This window comes from Ambystoma mexicanum, chromosome 6q, assembly GCF_040938575.1.
Source record: "Ambystoma mexicanum isolate Mex_15411 chromosome 6q, UKY_AmexF1_1, whole genome shotgun sequence".
Lineage (NCBI taxonomy): Eukaryota > Metazoa > Chordata > Amphibia > Caudata > Ambystomatidae > Ambystoma > Ambystoma mexicanum.
The window spans coordinates 213,362,731-213,384,020 of NC_090937.1; the positions used below are offsets into that span (position 1 = coordinate 213,362,731).

Genomic DNA, 21,290 nt, shown 5'->3' on the forward strand with positions numbered 1-21,290 from the left:
AAGCGGGAACCAATGTTGCATGGCATCATATTGTTCCAGAGGTGAGCGGGTTTCCCTTGAGCTATCCTCCCCACTTATTCGTAATAGAGCATTAGTACTAGTGACCATTCATAAACTGCACACCACATCTTGCAATGTAACATTGCGCTCTGATGCCCGAGGGTCTGTGTGCGCTGTACAAATGTAAAAATAAATAAACATCTCATGTTGACCTTCAGTATCAAGGATTGTGTTCTGGAAAGGTAAATGGATATATGCAATTTAAGATGCCTTCATATCTTTAAAATCACATGGCCTTGCAAGCCCTGGGTTTCCATCTTTTCCTGATGGAATGGATGGTGAGTGAGCAAGCAGTGCTAGATGTGCAGGACGGCAGATATTTGTAGTGTGGCACCCCTTTTGGGGATAATGGTCCCTCCCAGGGCTTGTGCTAATGTCACATGCTACGACCACGTGACTCATGTGGTGTCTGTGTCTTTAAAAGACACATGCGGCGGAGTGATGTAACTCCGCCACGTGTGGGTAATAAACGGGGCATGTCACGTGAGTGCCCATGGAGCAACAGCATGTTGTGTGTGCTCTGTTGGCTGGGGGGGCTTGCGGCACGGCGCAGGGCCGGAGGTGAACCTCAGGCCACTACACAACATTGGCAACAAAGAGGTTGCATCTTGCCATACGGAACCAGCGGGATCAAAGCGGTGGTGAGTTGAGAGCGGAACGTTGATGAACATGCTCTTCTCATGCCGCGGGGTCAGTGTCTGTGATGCAATCAGCCGCGATTTTGGGCCATATGGTGAGGGAGGTTGTGGCTCCTTTCAGAAGTGCTTGTGCGCCTCCCACGCACAATTGTTGGAATCCCCACTGTGGTGGTGGAAGACTGGAGGAGTGATCCCAGATCCTCATGTGAAGAGGAGGTGAGGGGGAAGGGGACAAACAAAATAAAAAAGAGACACTAGAAGGGACACAGTACCACAGGAGAATGAGGACAGTTTGCAGTTAGGAGTTGAGAGAGGTGTCCTAGTGTTTCGCCTGGTGCACCTATCTTGAGTGTGGTGAGGTGGACGATGTGTGTTGGTGGGCGGGGTTTGTCACACATCTGTTAGCACACTCAATTTTTCCGATGCGAGTTCCCCTTGGTAGTGGAGGGGTGTTTGTGTGCGCTTATCATATCAAATGACCAGCAGGCAGGTGGGCCCCATGTAGTAGCAGCGCCAGCACCACCTGGAGAGGCTTCAATCCCCGGCCAGCAGGGGGCATTAGCACCGATGCCGGAATTTGATGCGTCAGGAACCCCACCGAGCCTGGGCACGAGGTGGAAGGCATGGATTGACCGCATGGACATATATTTCAAGGTCACGGGAGAAACGGATGAAGAGAGCTAAGTGACCATGCTTTTATACTCCGCTGGACCAGCAGTGCACCAAATATTCCAGTCTCTTCAATTAGTCAATGGGTCCTACTCTGAAGCGAAAAATGCACTTCAGAAACATTTTATGCCCTTCGCAAATACAGACTAGGAAAGATTAATCATGTGTAGGGCAAAACAGACAGACGATGAGTCCCTGGACACGTTCCACGGTCATCTTCGACGCATGGCGATATTCTGTGCCTGGGACAATGAACAGGTAATAATACAAAACCAGCTTATTCAGGGATGCACATCTAGAAAACTACGGCATCACGGGAGCCAGGCCTCACACTGTCTCAAATACTGGAGCTGGGACGAACGCAAGAGTTGGCGGAGACAAGAGCATCCAAGATGGACGCTGCTCTGCGACCTATCAAGGTCGAAGAGTTATGCTTTATCGTGCTCAGCCAAGAGGTGAGAGGGTTGCGCCGGCCGGCAGGTCTGCCAAGGGACAAGGGCGACAGATCACCCGAGTCATGCCTGAAGTGTGGCCATGATCTGCCACACCCAACGGAGTCTCTGGCACAAGGAAAAGCGTACGGGAGGTGTGGCACAATGGGCCACTATGCGGGGATGTGCAGAATACCACTGCCGGTGGTGGGACAGAGAGGACCCATTCAAGCAGGTTTTTTCAGGCAGCAGCGCCCATCCAATGTGGCCCCCGTGGACCAGGAAGAAGAGAAGATCAGCCATGAGTTTGAAGAGGACGATAATGATGAGAATGCTTTCTTCATCTTAAGTGTTAATGTACTGAAGTCGAAAGCCCGAAGGCAGTCAAAGTGCACAATGCTGGTAGACGGATTGCTGGTGCGGGTGGACACTGGTGCATCGGTCAATGTTATGGCCAGGATGCACTACGAGGCAATGGCTATGCCCCCATGTATGCATCGCAGTTCCATCAAATCCTACTTCTACTTTACATATGTGAGCAATACCACACTGCTGAGATGGACAGCGGCAGAGGCCTTAGGAATTGTCAGTTTCACCTATGGACTCTATATTGAGGACGTGCAAGGGGTTCTCCAGAAGTTTGAGCAGCTATTCTAGGGGATCGGCCAGATGGTCGGCAAGCCAGTGAGATTGCACATCGATGAGTCGATCCAGCCAGTGGCCCTATAACACCGGAGGATCCCGTTCCATTTACGGGGACCTGGTAGACAAGGAGCTTGCGAACCAGGTAAAGTTGGACAATATTGAAAAAATGGATGGCCCAACGCCCTGGGTATCTCCCATCGTGGTCGCCCGCAAACCCAGGCAGCCTGACTCGGTCAGAATCTGCGTGGACATGTGACTACCAAACAAGGCCATCAAAAGGGAAATCACACAATCACACTCACACCAATGATGGATGACATCACGGAGCTGCAAGGTGCGAAGTTCTTTTCCAAACTGGACTTAAGGGCGGGATACCACCAGGTCATATTACATCCAGACTCCAGATACATAACGACGTTCACCACACACCGAGGGCTGCATTGGTAGAAGCGCCTGAGCTTTGGGGTGTCATCTGCAGCAGAGGTTTTTCAAAACTAAATATGTGGGGCCCTGGCGGACTTGGATGGAGTTCTGAGCATCATTGATGATATCCTGGTTTTCGCCAAATCAGAGATGGAGCATACGTCGCGTCTAGCAAAGACTCTCAAACGCATCCAAGCATTGGGCCTGACGCTACACAAGGAGAAATGCGAAACTAGAATCGAATTCTTTGGGTTCGCGTTGAAGGAAGGCGGTATGTCTCGAGACCCCAGGAAAGTCAAAGAAACCATGGAAGCGAAGCCCACGGAAAACGTGAAGGAGATCCGCAGTTTCCTTGGCATGGTGACATATTGTGGCTGGTTCATTAGGAACCCGGCCACGAGGTCAGAGCCCCTGAGGAGCCTTGCTCGAAAGGACACCACCTGGCAATGGGGCCCTCTCGAGCAGGCAGCGTTCGAGGATGTGAAGTGAGCACTTACAGCCGACGACACAATGGCATTCTTTGACCCCTCTCTTCGATCTAAGGTGGCGGGCGATGCCAGCCTGTTTGGACTGGGAGCTGTCCTGATGCAGAAAGATGGCCAGAGTGAAGACAGGCCCATACCATATGCCAGTCGAGCACTGTCAGAAACCGAGAAACGGTACGCTCAAATTGAGCGCAAGGCTCTAGCGGTGCCGGCATTTCTGTTTATACGTGCTTGGCAGGCCAGTGACAGTAGTGATGAACCACAAGCCATTGCTGCAGATTATGGCGGGTTCATCATCAAAACCGCCAGATCGAATTGAAAGTTGGATGCTGGCCCTGTTGGAGTATGGAGTGTCACTAATCTATCGGCCAGAAAACAATGACGCGGCTGACTGACTGTCACGGCAACCCCGAGCGGGGCAAACAAAGACGATGTGAAGAGTGTCGAGGAGGCTGATGAATACATCCAACTTCTGGTGGAATCCGCCATCCCAAACTCTATGCTCATCCAAGAGCTGGAAAAGCGTCCGAGGGAGACAAATGTTTTCGAATCCTCAGAGAGGCGCTCTGACAAGGGGAGTGGAAGTCAGTGCTGGAGGGCTTAGGAAAAAGAACTCAGGAAACTCGAACGACTCTAGAGCATCTCTGGAGAGTACGGGATGAGCTGGTATTTGTGGAGTCAGGACTACTACTGCGTGGGGACCAAATGGTCGTGCCAGCCAGCAAAATGCACCAGGTGACTGAGCTGGCACATAAAGGACACCAGCGGATGGCCAAGACCAAAGCCAGACTCCGGTTGAAGGTGTGGTTCCCTGACCTGGAGAAGCAAGTGGAAGAATTTGTGGTATTGTGCCTGGGGTGCCAGACGGCCTCGCCAGTACAAAGAGAACCTCAAATTGAAGTATGCCTCGTGGTACGCGGTCGTGAGAGGAGGGGTGCATGCAGACTTTGGATCCAATGAAATGGGTTCCATTTCTTAGTGGTGGTAGACCAATGGTCAAGGTAACCAAGAGTGGAGTTCCTGGACTCCGTAGCATTTGACGATGTGGCAGTGGTCCTGGAAATAATATTTGCGACACATGAATTACCCCAGGCCCTGTGTTCAGACTATGAGCCACTGTTTCAAGGGTGTAGCTTCGCCCAGCTAATGGAGGAGTACCGAATTGACCACCGGAAAGTCATGCCAGCAGAAAGATTTATGAGGACTCTAAATAAGGTCTTTAGGATTGCCCAAGGGACGTGTCAGAACCTGCGTAAAGCGTTGTACCAATTTCTTTGTGAATACCGAGCAACCCCTCCCCGCTCGACTGGAGTTGCCCCAGCCTAAGCAATGTTCCAAAGCTGCCCGAGAGGCTGCCGTACGCTGTACCTAGGGAACCAGCAATATAATGACCAGGTGGAGTGTGACCGAAGAGATTGGACGGTAGCAGAGAATGTGAGAAGGGGCCTCCGGCAACATCAGCTGGCCTTGCGTGATGAAGTACTAATAAGAAACCAGCACCCACAAGGAAAGTGGTCATTGATTTATGAGCCCAATCCATGGACATTGTTGCGGTGAAGGGGGTTGAAGGTATCTTCCGATGGGAAGGCATCTGTCACGAGAAATGCTATTTTCTTTAAGAAGCTGTGGGAGGGTGTCCAGACGAAGGCAATCCAGAGGAGAGACTGTGCAGAGGTACCCGATGAAGGTGACGGCCTACCAGTCCACCGGCTCCCCTGGATTGAGGGGCACAGGTGAGGGGAGCCCGACCCGGGAAGAGGGAAGAAGGTATCCCCAGAGGCTGGGGAGTGGAAAGCCTGCCCACCTCAATAACTATGTACTGGACTCCTGAGCCAGAGCGCCCGTGAAGCCCAGACAAGCAAAAGCATGTCATGTGTGCTGTGTTGGCCGGGGGGGGGGGGCTTGCGGCACGGCGCAGGCCCCGAGGGGAACCGGCGGCCACTACACAACAACTCACACACTAAAAAGGGACATGATGTTTCCGGCTCATCAGTGAGACCAACTGACTCCTGCCTGTTGTCTGGAAAAGATGCTTGTGCAACTATGAACTGGTCTCCTGCAGCTCTGATAATGCTAAAAAAGTGGACTTGGTAACATGCATTTTGATGCTATGGGTCTGCTTCTCATGTATGCTAAAGGTGGGCCCCGTTAAAATGTTTACGTGAAGCTGTGCTCCTGCATTTTGTCGTCCTGCTCTATATTGTGCCATTAGGCAATAATGGTGTCATTCAGTGGTTGAAATTCTACTCACCCCAGATTTATCAAGGGTCTTAATAGGTGGCAGTATTACCAAAGTGCCACCGGCAGTGCACCAACCATTTCTGTCACCCTCAACATATACAGAATGCTCAGTGTATGTTTCATGATTGTAACTGCCTGAGTCCAAGTGTCTGATTCTGTGTTCCAGCCAATGATTCCAAAATGGAGCCAGCTTTACTGTTCGTAACTTTTGGGTTTATTGTAATGTCCATTGTTGTTGGTTTTGTTTTGGCAAAGGAGGAGTGTGGTGTGCCACCCCTTCTGAGGATAATGGTCCCTCCCAGGGCTTGTGCTAATGTCACATGCTGTGACCATCTGACGCACACAATAAAAGGGACGAGTCATTTCCGGCTTGTCAGTCAAAATAGTTCCCAAAAAGGAAAAAGGTAAGTACAGGCTCATCCACCACCTTTCATACCCTAAGGGAGAGTCGGTCAACGATTGGTTGAGCCCTGAGACATGCTCTGTCCATTATGCTTCTTTTGATCAGGCTATGCTGGTTGTGGCCAACATGGGGAAAGGGGCTTTGATGGCCAAGGTGGATATAGAATCTGCATTTCGCCTATTGCCTGTAAATCCAGCCAGTTTCCATTTGTTGGGGTTCCATTGGAAGGAGGGTTTCTTTGTGGATAAGTGCATGCCCATGGGGTGCTCAGTGTCTTGTGCCTTTTTCGAAACATTCAGCACATTCCTTGAATGGGCGGCGCGCAGAAGAGAGCAGCGGGGGGCAATGGTCCATTACCTGGACGATTTTCTATTTACTGGCAAGGAGGGGTCCGATGACTGTTCAAGTGCAATGTCTGCCTTTCAGCAATTGATGGGAGAGATGGGGGTTCCTTTGGCACCTGGGAAAACAGAGGGTCCATGTAAGGTTTTAACATTTCTTGGCATTGAGATTGACACTGTTAAAGGGACCTGCAGGTTACCAGAGGACAAGGTCGTGGGCCTACATGCTGAGATTAGGAATAATTTGTCAAAGGACAGGACCACCCTGGAGAAGATGCAGCAACTCCTGGGGAAGCTGAATTTTGCAGCAAAAGTCATCCCAGCAGGGAGGGTTTTTGCACGGAGGCTAGCCAGGGCAACAGCTGGTGTGGCTCAGAAGCAGCACCACATTAGATTAAGCGCTGCCCTCAAAGAGGACTTGAAGATGTGGTGCAGATTCTTAGATAACTTCAATGGGGTTCAGTTATGGCGGACCCCGTGGGAAACCAGCGCTGAGCTACAGATGTTTTCGGATGCTGCGGGAAGCGAAGGTTTCGGTGTGATTCTAGGGCCCGAGTGGTGTGCTCAGAAGTGGCCGCAGCAGTGGCACAAGAAAGGCAGAACAAAAAACATAATGGTCCTAGAGATGTTCCCCATTGTAGTCGCATTGTTGTTGTGGCCTATGACTCTGGCCAACAAGAGGGTTCGTTTTTGGTCCGACAACAATGCGGTAGTCCAAGCCATTAACTTACAGTCTGCTTCTTGCCCAGCAACGTTGAGCTTGCTCAGAAAACTAGTGGATGTATGTTTACATCATAACATTGAATTTAGGGCTCGTCATGTGCCCGGCACTGCAAATGTTGCTGCTGACGCTCTTTCTCGCTTTCAGTGGTCCAAGTTCCGGAAGGCCCACCCGGAGGGCAAGCTGGAGGGAGCACAGTTCAAAAAGGAATGGTGGCAGTTGGTAGTGTGGACAGGGCACTCGCAGAGTTGAGTGAGCGCTCACTCACGCCCGGAGTAAGATCCAGATACCAGCAAGGTTATGGTAAGTTCAAGAGCGTGATTTCTTATCTACAGTCTGATAAACAGACCGCGGAGGAACAGGTACGTTCTTTTGTGGTTTGGGCGCACTCAGAAGGATTGTCAAAAAGTTGGGCGGCGTCGCACCTGGCGGCGGTTGCCTTCCACTCCAAGTTGGAGGGGAGGTGTGATCCCACAAAGGGTTTTTTGGTGCGCTCAGCATTGAAAGGCTGGGCCCGTTCGGAGCCTAGGTCTTGTGACGTGCGCAAACCAATTGACTTTGGGTTATTGGTAAAGTTGTTGGCCATATTACCTAGCATATGCTTCGGGGAATACGAGACGGCACTATTCAGGTTGGCGTTCGCATGGGCCTTTTTTGGGGCCTTCAGGATTAGTGAGCTAGTTTCTGCATCCAAGAAAGACACATCGGGGAGGGCCATTGCTTTGGGTGATGTATCCCTGTTCCACAAAGACTCAGGTGAAGGGGTCAGTATATGGTTGAGGAAAAGCAAGACGGATCAGCAGGGAAAAGGTTTTCGCATATGCCTACATGGGGCCCCCCTGGCGGAGTGCTGCCCAGTGCACCTTTTTAAGCGGTTTTTACAAATAAGAGCAACATGCGCTGGCCCCCTGCTAATCCACGCCGACACTTCTCCCCTCTCTGTATTTCAATTTCGCAAAGTGCTGACAATGGCCTTGAAGGGCTTGGGAATGCAGGGTGAGGGTTGGTCTACCCATAGTTTCAGGATAGGCGCAGCTACCACTGCCTTTCAGCAGGGCATGTCTCCACGGGCAATCATGAAGGTGGGGAGGTGGGAGTCTGGCCGTTATCGACTGTATGTCCGCCCCCAGCTTACTGCATCGCCCGAAGAATACTAGATACAGAGGGCAAACAGGGTCGGGGCGGGGTAGTGTTTGTAGGTCCCGGGCTGATCAGAGGATTGATGGTATGGTATGTTTTTTCCCATTAGATGATGCAGTATGGCTGATCGGCCACTCATTTGTGACACGCGCTGAAAAAAGGGCCAGGCAATGGACGATCGGCCACAACCTGGGTTTCAAGGCTACCGAATGTGTGTGGCTGGGCACTCCGGGCATGAGGTGGCATTCCTTGCTGCCGGCAATTCACTGGCGACTCCAGTGGCGGCGGGCACCAAGGTGGTTAGTTATTCATTTGGGGGGCAACGATCTGGCCAAGCTGGGTCGCGGACGCTTGCTCGCACAAATTCAGGTTACGTTGCGGATAATGGCACACGAGTTGCCAGCCACAGAAATATTCTGGTCAGAAGTTGTGCAAAGGCAAGTATGGAGAGACGCCATTTCTGTGGCCGGCATGGAGAAGTCTAGAAAGCGCCTCAACAGAAGTGTTGCAAAATTCACCAAGGCAGAGGGCCTGGGGTATGTGGGGCACTGCTGTTTGAGCTCCTTGCCTTCCCATTTTGAAGCAGACGGGGTCCACCTATCTGATAAAGGCAACGATGTTTTCCTAACGGCTTTATTGTGCGAGCTAAAGAGGGCAGGTTGCAGATGAATTCAGTGGTGAGTAAAGCATGTTGTAATTGTCTACTAAACTTGAAAGAGAAGCAAGGTCCTAAGGTTTGGGGGCATTGATGGCAGCGTCAGCCACCATCAAAGCGTGGCGGAGTATCGGGGCGGTCCTAGCCAATGAGGTACTCCACGCTGCAGCTGCTCGGGATTGGCCGGGCTCGAGCCGATCCCTCGACGGGCACTGACTCCCTTCCTTAGGGCTTTGGCCAACAATCATCCTGGTCAGTGCCCCTGGTTCCTGCTGGCTGTGCCAGTGTAGCTGGAAGTACCAGCAGTTTGTCAGTTTGGCCAGTGGCTAAAGTGGTGACATGGTTCACCCGTATCTGACTGTTTGTAATGTGGCTGGGACCGTCCCAAGTTGTCTTGCTCCAAAATAAACTGTGACCTTGTGTTTTTCCAAAGAACTTAATACAGTTGTCTGTGTATTCATTTATTCATATTCATCGTGTTATGATGAGGGCCTAAGGAGGTGGGGGTGTCCAGTGGGGATCTCCCCGCTAAGAGGCTGACCGGCCCCCGCAGGGGGCGCTAGAGGGACAGCCTACATAGCGGGCTGTCCCTTCCGGCCACCCACTTCCGGTCGTGGTCAAGCCTCTCTCCTCTTCCTCTCCTCCCTGAGGGGGAAGGGGCGTCCCCAGGTGGACCTGGCTTCCGGTCAGGTCCCCCTGCGGACGCTTATAAGGGCGGGAGCTGCTGGCCATCAGTCTATTTGCCCAGCAGCTCCCGCCCAGTGAGAAGTAATAAACACCCACCCACCCACCGCAGTGAGCATAATGCCAAGGTTAAAAAGGTTGAAGATTGGTAAGTTGTAAAACTGGAGTGATAGGTGCAGGCCAGTGAGAGGAGTGTGGTGACGCTTTCGCATCATCAGTAGAATTAGTAGAGTGCCAGAGTAGAAGTAGCGACAAAATAAGTAGTGTGTTTGAATTGTTCCTAATATTTTTGTTTCTTGTTACAGGCGGAGTATCGGGGCGGTCCTAGCCAATGAGGTACTCCACGCTGCAGCTGCAGCGGCTCGGGATTGGCCGGGCTCGAGCCGATCCCTCGACGGGCACTGACTCCCTTCCTTAGGGCTTTGGCCAACAATCATCGTTCAAGTGCCCCTGGTTCCTGCTGGCTGTGCCAGTGTAGCTGGAAGTACCAGCAGTTTGTCAGTTTGGCCAGTGGCTAAAGTGGTGACATGGTTCACCCGTATCTGACTGTTTGTAATGTGGCTGGGACCGTCCCAAGTTGTCTTGCTCCAAAATAAACTGTGACCTTGTGTTTTTCCAAAGAACTTAATACAGTTGTCTGTGTATTCATTTATTCATATTCATCGTGTTATGATGAGGGCCTAAGGAGGTGGGGGTGTCCAGTGGGGATCTCCCCGCTATGTGCCAGTGCCCCTGCTGGCCAACTCCGGCGGCGTCGGCCGTGATGGCCTGAGTGTCCCCAGGCCATTTAAGAGCCTGTGTGATCAATGGCTGACAGGGTGCCTCCCTGTCCCCTGAGCATTAGCGGGATGCTCCAAAGCACCAGTACGCCTGGACCCTATGCCCTGGGTCCAGGCACGACAATATTGACATGGCCATTCTTTTGCAGAATCGGCTCGTGTTTGGCTGTTATAGATCGGCCAGACACCCAGGTTTCGCTTCAACAGTGAATTCTCTGGCGCCGCCACCTCTAATAACTACAAAATGAGCATTCTGTTCTGCCAGGAACGTTCAGGTGTAATTCATCTTGCAGGGTTCAAATATGCCCAATTCTCCGAGGCACCCCTAGAGGGCAAAATTTAAAGGGGCGCATATAATATTGTCTTTGGTCACAGGCTCCAATCTCTAAACAAGCTTGCTGGGTTGGAGGTGCTAGTTTCAAGAACAAAACAGTTAACAGTAACGATTATGTCACGCCCCTTACTTTTTAAAGGTCAGCACCCAGTTATGATGCGTAGGTGGCACTTATCTTTTTCACACCACTTAAATAACTTGGAAAAGCAGTGGGGTTTAACAGCGAAATCATCAATTGTACACATTACAGAATGCAAAATTAAAATAAGAATCCTCTCACAAAAGCCGGAAGAATCCTCGCGTAAAATAAACAAATAAGGAGGTGAACAGGTGTTCACACAATTGCTAAGAGGAAAAACACAATCCGGTGTGACTTTGCTGTGGGAGCCAGTGACCCCGTCCTAAATGGCTGATCGGACACGACATACGGAGTAGATGACACAGGAGCAAGTTGTGGATCACCTATCGCGCATTATCAGCGGAAACCGGTCCCTCCGGAACTCGCTCTTACCTAGAAGTAGCGTTGCCGCCATTGGCAGGTGCGGACAGAGGCAGGGTAAGGGCTCCATGCAGCCTGGTGCCGAGGAGTCCTGAGACAGAGGAAACGGAAGCGCAGGGGGGGAAGAAGTCCAAGGCCTCGGCTCAGCGGGACCCAGCGGTCAGTCTCCGCGCTGGTGAAAATCAGCACTGGTCGCAGCACGCTGGCCGAGGCCTGTAACTTTTTTACGAGCAGCTGAAACGGGGGAGGACTTGGCGCAGACACTAAATTTAAGCCTCCCTCCTCCTCCCGCCCAACCCAGTTCTAAACCCCACAGCGCTGCTGAGAGAGAGAGCCCTGGCAGCCACCGCCTTCTCTTACTGCTTGCCGCCTGTATTCCAAAATAAAGGAAACGTGTGTGTGCTTCTTCTGGAAATTAACTCTTGTCCGTACCTATGCGCTCAACAAAAGTAGATTACTGGTAGCACGGAGGGAACTTTGAAAAATACTGTCAGTCTCCGTGCAATCTTCAAACCAAGCCTTTGACTGGCCTATAGGACAGAACCGTATATATATATATTTTTAAACTACATTTTATTCGATTTTCTCAACAAACAAGTGAATAGAGCCGTATAGCAGCGGTGTCCGGATTAATAACAAACCCTGCCCCCACCAGCCCAGATCAGTGGCACCGGCCCAACGTTGTATTGTGACAGTTTTTTGTGCAAAGGATAAAGTAGGCTAGTAATGAGGTAGGTAATGACTGTGCAGATGGTAGTTTTGACAAATGCTGGCCAAACATGCTTTCATTTGTACTAGTGAACGTTTGAACAAAAGCTACGTCCTCGGTCAGGGTCGGACTGGTCCATACAATTGTCTCGGGCCCCAATTAAAAAGTGCCCCACAGTTGCAAATGGCTATTCATTTCTTTTAAGACACGGTTTCAATATTAACCAAGGTGGAGTTTTTTTTTATTAAGTGTGATGCAGCAACACTGGTCAAAACTACTGGCTACAGAGTGAATTAACTCGTAAAATTGGCCAAAAAAGTGGGCCGTTTTGACCAAAAAAACGGGCCCACACCAGCATGTTATATTTTTGGTTGGCCATGGGCCTGTTGCCCTATATGCCAGTCCGGGCCTGTCCTCGGTAGAACATACTTTGACACAAAAAGTAACAAAGTACTCTTTGCGATTATGGGACACTTTCTTATTGGTGCTGAGCCTATTTAATTTCCCTGTAGCACCCGGGGGAGTGGGTCAGCAAATCAGGAGGCTAAGGTTCCTCACTGCCCCCGACGGTAGCCATCCACATCCGCAAGCATTGGCAAAGCCAATAGCTTTTACGTTTACTTCTGTTCTTTGCAGTTTGTATTTATATTCACCGTGGAGCACAGAGTAGAGTGCAAAGTTAAAGTAATGATGCAATAAGGGGCCTGCAGGTCTGTAACACAATGAGATGGGGAATAGTGCAAAGGAGGCAGTCATTGATAGAGGGTGTTAAGTTCCGGCCCTCGGCGTGCGCGCACAAGGGCTGGATGAGTTATGCAAGGCCGCAAGGCCTGTGGCGCAGCTCCAGCGGGAGCTTCAATAACTCACATGCACACGAGTGGATGGTCTGCCCCGGAACTGCCTCCCGAGCGCGGGGCGGGGCTTTTATTTGGCACGCCCCGCGTAGCGGGGCGCAGGGCGGAACATAACATTCCTCCTTTATTATAAAACAAACAAACATAACACTAACTTGCATCAACTGTGAGTGCAAACATCTGCTCACGCTCTTAACCAATAAGTGCCCGGCCATAGTGTCCGTGGTCCAGGTACCTCACACTACCACACATAGGGCCTCATTACGACCCTGGCGGAGTGGGTTTACGCCAGCGTTATTCGCGGCGGACCCGTCCGCCCTACTACGAGTTCCCGTAGCGCCATGGAGCGTTTTCCGCCTGGTTTTTCCGGGCGGAGAAATCCATGGCTCTACGGGACCTTGTTGTTAATTACGCCACCGTATTTTGCGGTGGCGTAATTAACGCCTTCCCCACTCCCATTATACCCTATGGGGCAAAAATGGGAATGGGGAAGGGTAAAATGGGGGATGGGGATTTACCGCCCCGCCAAGGTCGGAATGGGGCGGAAAATCCGCCAACCCCCATGGCGCTATCGGCAGCTTTCCGCCGTGCTCCATGGTGCATTTTGCACCGCGATTTCCGCCAGGTGTCGTAATGAGGGCCATAGTCATTTAACTTGGCCGGCGGTCTCGTGGCCGCTCTCAGACCGTACCGCCCTTCTCGGGGCCTGCTCCCCCCCGGCTCCTGATCTGGCTCACCTTCACTGGTCAGGTCCTCGAGGCCGGGGGCTTCCAGCGGTTCCCAGGTTCCATCCGCCGCTCCCATCTCATCCGGGATGGACCTAGGCTCGCCTTCGCTGGGCTGAGCGTCCTCCTCTTCCAGATTGCACGAGGCGTATGCTATCAGTCTTTTCTCCCCTTCTCTCGTCACCTGCATTAGGATGGCACCGAGCCCAAACGGGGCTTGCATCCACGAACAGTTCTGTGGGCAGTTCGGTGTTGTAATACGCCATCTTGGTGTCGACGGACAGGGATTCTTTAATACTTTCAAACGAGTCTTGGTACTTCTGCCCCCAGTCCCACTTGACGTTTGCTTTCGTCAGTTCCCGTAGTGGCTCAGATAGGGTGGCCAGGTTTCGAATGAACCTCCCGCAGTAGGTTGCCATTCCTAGGAAACTGCGTACTTCTGTGGGGGTCATCGGTGGGCTTGCTGCCTGGATGTCTGCGACCTTCTGGGGATCAGGGGAGATGCCCGTGCTGCCAAACCTGTAACCAAAAAAAGTGATTTCCGATCTGAGGAACTCGCACTTCTCCCTGTGTATGGTCAGTCCAGCCTCTTGTAGTCTGCCCAGTAGGGTATGAAGCCTCTTGAGGTGCTCCTTCTTGTCGGGGGCGTGAATCAGAATGTCGTCGCTCACGTTGAGGACCCCAGGGATGCCCCTGATGACCTCCTGGATAGTTTGCTGGAATACTTCAGCAGCGGACGAGATCCTGAAGCTCAGGCGTTTGTATCTCCTTAACCCCAAATGCGTCGAGAATGTTGTGATGTAGCGCGAGTCTCTGTGGAGTTTGAGTTGATGATACCCCGCTTTCAAGTCAACTTTCGAGAAAACACAAGACCCTGTGAGGTCCGCCACGATTTCGTCGATCGTTGGGGTGATGTGGCGTTCTCGTTTGATGGCAGTGTTAGGTAGACGCATATCAATGCAAATCCGGACATTTCCGGGCTGTTTAGGCTTTCGCGTGACGACCATCGGGGAGACCCATGGTGTGGGCCCTGTGACCGCCTCTATGATGCCAGCTTCCTCCAGAGCCTTGAGTTCCTGCTCCACTTGTTCTCTCATGTGGAAAGGTGTCCTCCGATGCCGTACGGCCTTCGGCTGTACTGTTTCGTCAATGTGCAGCCGGATGGTTTTGCCCTTCAAGCAGCCTATTCCATCTTGCAGCTTAGGGTATTGACTTAGCATTTTCTCCACCTCTTCGGCCTCATCAATGTGGCAGATGAATTTGACCACTCCCAGATCTTCTGCAGCGTCCCCACTCAGGAGGCTTTCAATTTCTGCCTTCACGACATAGACTTCCGACCATAGTCTGTTTTCGCCGTGCTCCAGCGTGGTGCGGAACCTGCCCATGACTGGTAGGGGCTTCCGGCTGCCGTAGGCATACAACAGCATGTCTGTGCTTTTCAGGACTGGTTGAGGCTTTAGAGTCTGGAATATGCTTGTGGGCATAACATTCACCGAAGCGCCGGTGTCAATGGTCATGAGAATGCGCTGGTCTTGGACGGTGACCATGCACTTGCGCCTTCGGACAGATTTTCTTTGTGTTTCTTGACCTTGGCTTAATGCGGACACCAGGTATATGTTTCTTCCTTTCCTCTCGTTGTCCTTGCCGGGATCCTGCTGCCCTGTCGAGATATCATCCCCTTCTTCCTCCGTGGAAGAGTTGGCCACTGCGACCCTCCTTGCACTGGCTTGCTTCTTTTTCTTGGTCGCGTGTTTGTCTGAAATGTTCTGTGGGGGCTGCGTGGAGGCGCCCGATGATCTGCACACCTTTGCATAATGATCCTTCCTGCCGCAGGCGCCGCAGGTGGTGCCTTGCGCAGGACAGTTGCGGCGGCCATGTCGTGGGCCACCACACCAGCCACACCCTGTGGGCCCAGGAATGCGCGGTTGCCACCTGTTCTGGCCATAGCCCCCACTGTATTCATCCCTCGAGGATTGTTTGTTGGTGATCTGGGCCACCATGGCTGTGTTGAATGCAGGTTGCAATCTGTGCAGTGTGGCCTCCATGTTGGCCGCTCTGGTGTGGGCTAGTTCCTTTTGTCGTTCTAATTCAAGGATTCGTTGCAGGGGGATGCCTCTCTCGCTGAGTATTAGGCGCCTTAGTTTTTCTGATTGTACGCCGTTAATGATCTGCCTCCTGATCTCCCTCTCAACATTAGTGAACTCGCAGGACATGGCCAATTTTCTTAACCGAGTGTGGTAGGCATCCAGGGTCTCGTCTGCTGCCTGTATGGTGGTGCAGAAAATGAAAGTCTCATAGTCCGGATTCAGTTGGGGGAGAAAATGAGCCGTGAGGGCATCTTTTGCGCTTTGGTACGCATCTTGGCCATCGGCCACATTCAAGGAGTTGAAAATGCGCAGTACCTCGTCACCCACACTGAGTAGTAGGTGCGCCTTCATCTTCCTGGCCGACGTCACATCTTTGCACTCCATCTCGAATTTCTGGATCCACAGCTGCCATCTGGGTCCACTCGAAGATGGGTCGGTAAAGGGGTCAAAAGGCTGGACCAGTGTCGATGAGCCTCCTTGTGTGCGAGGCTGTGGGGACGTCAGCGATAGGTTTGCCGCAATTCTGGATGGCGTGGTGGGCCCAGGGGTGGACGTGCCGGCCGCCATGTCTTCGTGTACCTGTTCAGTGCTGGCGTGAGCTCTTCAGGCAACCACTAGCGCGGTGAAGTTGGGCCTTCCCCGGAGTTGCTGTGGTGTCCAAACGCTGTGGCGGAGAATTCAGGTGCTGGTTTTCCCCATGTGGTTCCGATGCCATGTCGTGTTGGTGCCCCTGGTGTGGGAGGCCAGATGTCAGATGGCTCCACACTGCCCGGCCATCACTTGTAAGGCGAGTGATGATGAGAAGATGGAAGGAAAAAAAAAATTGTTTTTTTTTTTGTTTTTTTTTTGGGGTGGGGTGGGTCACGTGTGCGTATGCCCCCTCCCCCCCCAACGGGTGTCCAAAAATTTCGCCGCGATAGCTGCGGGCCGTCTAGGCGGCGTTATCGCCGAGCGCGTGTTGGTCCTCGTTCCACTTCGTCGCCATTGTTAAGTTCTGGCCCTCGGCGTGCGCGCACGAGGTCTGGAGGAGTTATGCAAGGCCGCACGGCCTGTGGCGCAGCTCCAGCGTGAGCTTCAATAACTCACACGAGTGGATGGTCTGCCCCGGAACTGCCTCCCGAGCGCAGAGGCGGGGCTTTTATTTGGCACGCCCTGCGTCACCGCGTAGTGGTACGCAGGGCAGAACATAACAGAGGGTGCCATCGACGAGCAAGATGAAATAATAGCAGTGGTCGGGAGCAGTGCTCTTCTACTTTTTTAAATTAAGTTTCACTGTTCCTATACTTTTATTTTAAAAAGAAACCATTCCGGAGGAATGGTTTCGAAGTATAGGAGCACTGCTGCCAGCAGCTCCTACCCACTTCAACCACTGGTAGGAAGCAGTTGAAATTTGCACTTCACTGCACTGCACTGAACGTTCTCTTAAACAGAAGGAGCATTTGTGTAGGGGTTTGTATTGGGTGTGGGAGGGGGCGTGGCAACAGGTTTTGTGGGGAGCGGGGCAAGCCAGCAGGGCGTAGACATGGTAGAGCCCAGCCACAATCTGTAAATGCCCACACAGCATCGCTGTGTGGGCATTTACAGATGTTAATTTACAGATGTTAATGTCACTGTAGGCCAACTATATTAGCTTCAAACGCCACTAGTTAGACAATTCTGGCTACGCCTATGCTACTACTACTTTTCATGTACTCCGACCACTGAAAATGAAGGAGAAAAGGGGAAGAGTGAGAGGGTAAGAAATAAGTAAAGTGAGAGTGTGAGAGGACGGATCAGAGGGGTTAGTGTGGGTGGGGGAAAAGACGGGTGTAGGGTAGGTGGAGCTAGAAAGCTGGCGTATGAGCGAGTTGGGATAGAGGTGGTGGGGGTTCATAGAGAGAGGGGCTAGAGGGGGTAGGATGGGTTGCTGGGGGTAGAGAGTGGTGGGAGGGTGAGTGGGGTAGAGAGAGTGGGGGCAGGGTGGGTGGGGAAAGGGGGGCAGTGGGTGAGTGGGAGTTGTGAGAGTAGGGATAGAGGGGGTGTGGTTGGTGGATTATGAAAGGTGGTTGGGGCAGAAAACATGAAGAACAATGCAGCCTCCAGAGGACTCATGAAAAGTAGTCTAATATAGCCCAAACAAAACCCAACCAGCAAATGTAATGGGGGTTCGTGGGTAGGGGTAGGAGAAAGTGGGGCTGAGTGTAGAGAGGCAGCCTCAGGAGGACTAAAAAAGCAGATCTGCTGTCTAAAGTAGCCCTATTGTATGCAAACTATACCCCTAAAACCCCCAATAACGCAGCCTCACAAATTACTATGTGGCTGGGAAATGGAAATCCTGGTACCACCAGACTTGTTTCTTACAAAGCTGCTGATTGGAGCAAATATTGTTAGGGAACTCATCATTGAGTACTACGGCAGAGGAGTTTGGAAAAAGAAACTTTAGTAGCTTGGCATTTTCATGCTGTGCCAACTAGATATTCTCAGTTCAGAATCCCCCTTCCCTCTCTCTCTTGTGTAACAATGCTTTCAGCAATTTGTGGCGCACGCGTCACCAAAAAATCACTAATACTGAACAGGGACTTACACCCTTGTCGTTTTTTTTGCTCTTGCTTTATTTATTGTTATTTCTCAACAATCAATATTCATTAATGTGGGGATTACTTACCGGTAATCTTCATTACTCCCAGTCCAACTCTTTCTCGTCACAGTAGCTGTCATGATTCGCCGTTTACGCCCCTTTTGGACTTCCTGGTCCATGGTGCACCGCAACGTTGGAGCTGTTATCCTCCCAACATGGCCGGCACCTCAGACACGTTGCGCTCTAGTGTTTACGCAAGATCCCTGGCTTCCTAGAAAACGGACACACCCCCGCTGTGCTGCACTTCTCAGCGCTCCCTTTCGAGTTCACAGCTAGTCTGCTCGTTGTTACCTTCCTTCTCCTTGTACCAATCCTCCGATATTTTTTCCGCTTCCACTTCCTTCATGGAGTACTAGGAGCGGCCTTACGCCTTCGCCTGAGGCCGTTCATTTCTTTCCTTCCTGGACCCCTATCCATTTCATCTGCGCTCGCAGCCACATCCCTAAACTCTGTGAGTAGTGCAATTCCCTTCCTGGTTCCGCGCTTCATCCCGGATATTGACTGCCATTTCTTACCTTCCTGGAATCCTGAACTCTTGTTTTCCTCCAAGTCTGCTCGTGGTCCACATTGGACACAGAGGATCACCGGCCTTACCTGTATAAGTCCCGGGCGTCCCGGAACACCGAAAGATCTCCAAAGAAGAAGACGACAAAGGGCAAACAGGTAACACCGGGGGCTGAGTGTCACAGTACTTACACGGGTGGTGTATCTCCCCAGGAATCCCTTTTATATTTTTAATTTTGTTAAGTCCTACCCCTCCCTGCAGGTTATAACACTCCTCCCACCTGACAGGCATCAGTTAACCATGAATAATGGATAGCCCCATTCGGCCCTATTGGGTGGGAGAGGAGGGACTACAGTACTGTGACTAGGAAAAATTGAATTAGGAGTAATCAAGATACTTGTAAGTAATTCCCCACATTACCCCCACATGCCTCTTCCTCATCCCAGTTCTTGCATTTGAGGAATACCAAATGAAGCACACTGAATGGGCAAGCACCAAACACACGCAACAAGTTATGCGTGCACCCACTACCACTTTATCAAGAAGAATAAACCATCCGACTCCGAAGGTACCAAGCCCAGTACCCCCAAATCAAAGGCCCCTGAGCCCACCCTCTGCAAATTCAGCCAATAATGCTGGAGTGAGCTGTGGTAGCTCTACAAATTTCATCAATAGGCACTCTCTGGGCCTCCGCCCAAGAGGTTGTGTCTCTGGGAAGGGATACCTGTGGACTGATACGGCAGGGATATACCCTCCCTAACCCATGAACTAATGGTTGAAACCGAGGCCATGAACCTTGGTCGAGACCCCAAAACGTGACAAAGAGGTTATCTGCTTTACAAAATGCCTGTGATTGTACACCTAAACTGCCCTTTGGACATCCAGATGGTTCCACTCCAGATGGTTCCACTCCATCAGGAGACCCTTGGTTGGGGAAAAAAAGCAGGAAGAATCACCTCCTGGAAGCAATGGAATGTTGAAGAAACTTTAGGGACAAAAGTAGGACCACACCAGAGAAAACGTGCATCTTCCTGGACGGAATCATACAAAAATGTCGACCTGGGAATTGCGACGGCCAAAAATGCTGACTTTTATTTTTTAACCTCCCCTTACACCACATATATATGTGAGGGGGGAGTTAGAGTATAATATTAATATAGGGGAGGCTGCAGGGGGTCCCCCCGCATATATATGTGGTGTAAAGGGTTAAAAGAAAATTGGCATTTTCGGCTGTCGCAATAATCACACAGATCCTTCCTGGACTACACAAGAGTGCACATTTCTCCCATTCTGCTGGCAGAAGTGACAGCTACCAAAAATGCTGCTTTGATGCAGAGTATGGGAATCTCCTCCAGTGCTTTGAGAACCAGGGGCAGATCCCGTTGAGGCAACCCCAACATCACTACCAGTCTAAAAAGGAAAAACCTTTCAACAACTTTGAAACAAAGGAGTAGTCATCAGCCCTCCAAACTGGTGCCTACCGAAATGCTCGGTATTCTGCCCACTGTGCCCTCATAATGGAGTTCACCTTGAATCGGGCATTGAGTCTCCAGCCAACCATTGTTGCCACATCAAGACTGAAACATCTCCCAGTGTCTAGAATAGGACCTTGGAATGGAAAACCACCTATCCCTCTGAAGTCAATCCACTGCTGTGCCGGAAAGACCCCTGTTCCGCAACCTTTCACTCTCAATTTCCAGCCCCCATGAGCGTACGCCCCTGAGCTCGAAGAACTGGGACCAGATATCTTGAGAGCAGAAGGACCGGCGATACTGCCAGTTGTGGGAGTAAGGGAAACCATCCTTGCATGGCCAGAGGGGAGCTATCAGAATGACCACTGCATCTGAGTCCCTGATCTAGACTAGGACTCTCTGGATCGGGGGGGAGAGGAGAAAACACAAAGAAGACCCTTCGGGTATGGGATGGCCATGGCATCTGTCCACCAGGACCCCTGGCATGGGAACTGTGAGCAGAACTGGGAGACATTTGTTGCCTGGGGGAGGCAAACCGATCCGGCCACAGGGTTCCAAACTTCCTGCAAATGGTCAGGAAGACCTCTTCCTGCAGTTCCTAATATCCCATGTAGGGACCGTTCTCCCATCACAGCACCCCAACTTTTCTAGCTAGTATTGGTTTTAAGAATGATCTGCCAGGGCTGGGACAGGGGAAAACCCTTTAGTAGCATCCTGGGCTGCAACCACCATTGAAGCTTCTTCCATAGATATGGAGCTCATGGGATCCATTTCTCAAAGTCCTGTTTGGCCTCCTTCCAGTATCGATGTAAGTGACCCAATAGTGGTTTCAGGTGAATATGCAGCAGGCCATATGCCCCAGCATTCTTAAAAATTTCCTTGCCGGTGCCTTTGATGGAGCGAACAGAATCCGGAGTGTCATCATCAGGTTGTCAACCCTTCACATCGGAATGAATACTCTGTCCCGTGAGATATAAAAACAAGCTCCTATGAACTGGAGATCTTGGGATGGGGAGAGATGTGATTTGTTCCAGTTAATCAGAATCCCCAACTCCTGTAATGTCCTGCAAGTCAGACGTATCTGCTGCTGTAACACAGATATGGATGATGCCTTCAGTAGCCAGTCATCCATGTATGGGAATACCTGGGCTCTTTGGAGATGCAACCTTTCCA

General features: G+C 51.3%; 1 protein-coding gene across 3 annotated transcripts in view; it reads right to left on the minus strand.

Annotated features, from left to right (window-relative positions):
• BTC (betacellulin) overlaps window positions 1–11,393 on the minus strand; it is a 392,756-nt gene extending 381,363 nt beyond the window's left edge. For 2 of the 3 annotated variants that reach the window (XM_069630652.1, XM_069630651.1), the window contains exon 1: window positions 11,161–11,393. In XM_069630652.1, coding sequence (XP_069486753.1) covers window positions 11,161–11,218 — 58 coding nt within the window. In that variant the 5' untranslated portion in view covers window positions 11,219–11,393. The remainder of the gene's footprint in view (window positions 1–11,160) is intronic. The other variant, XM_069630650.1, reaches the window with a different exon arrangement.
• Window positions 11,394–21,290: the final 9,897 nt, after the last annotated feature.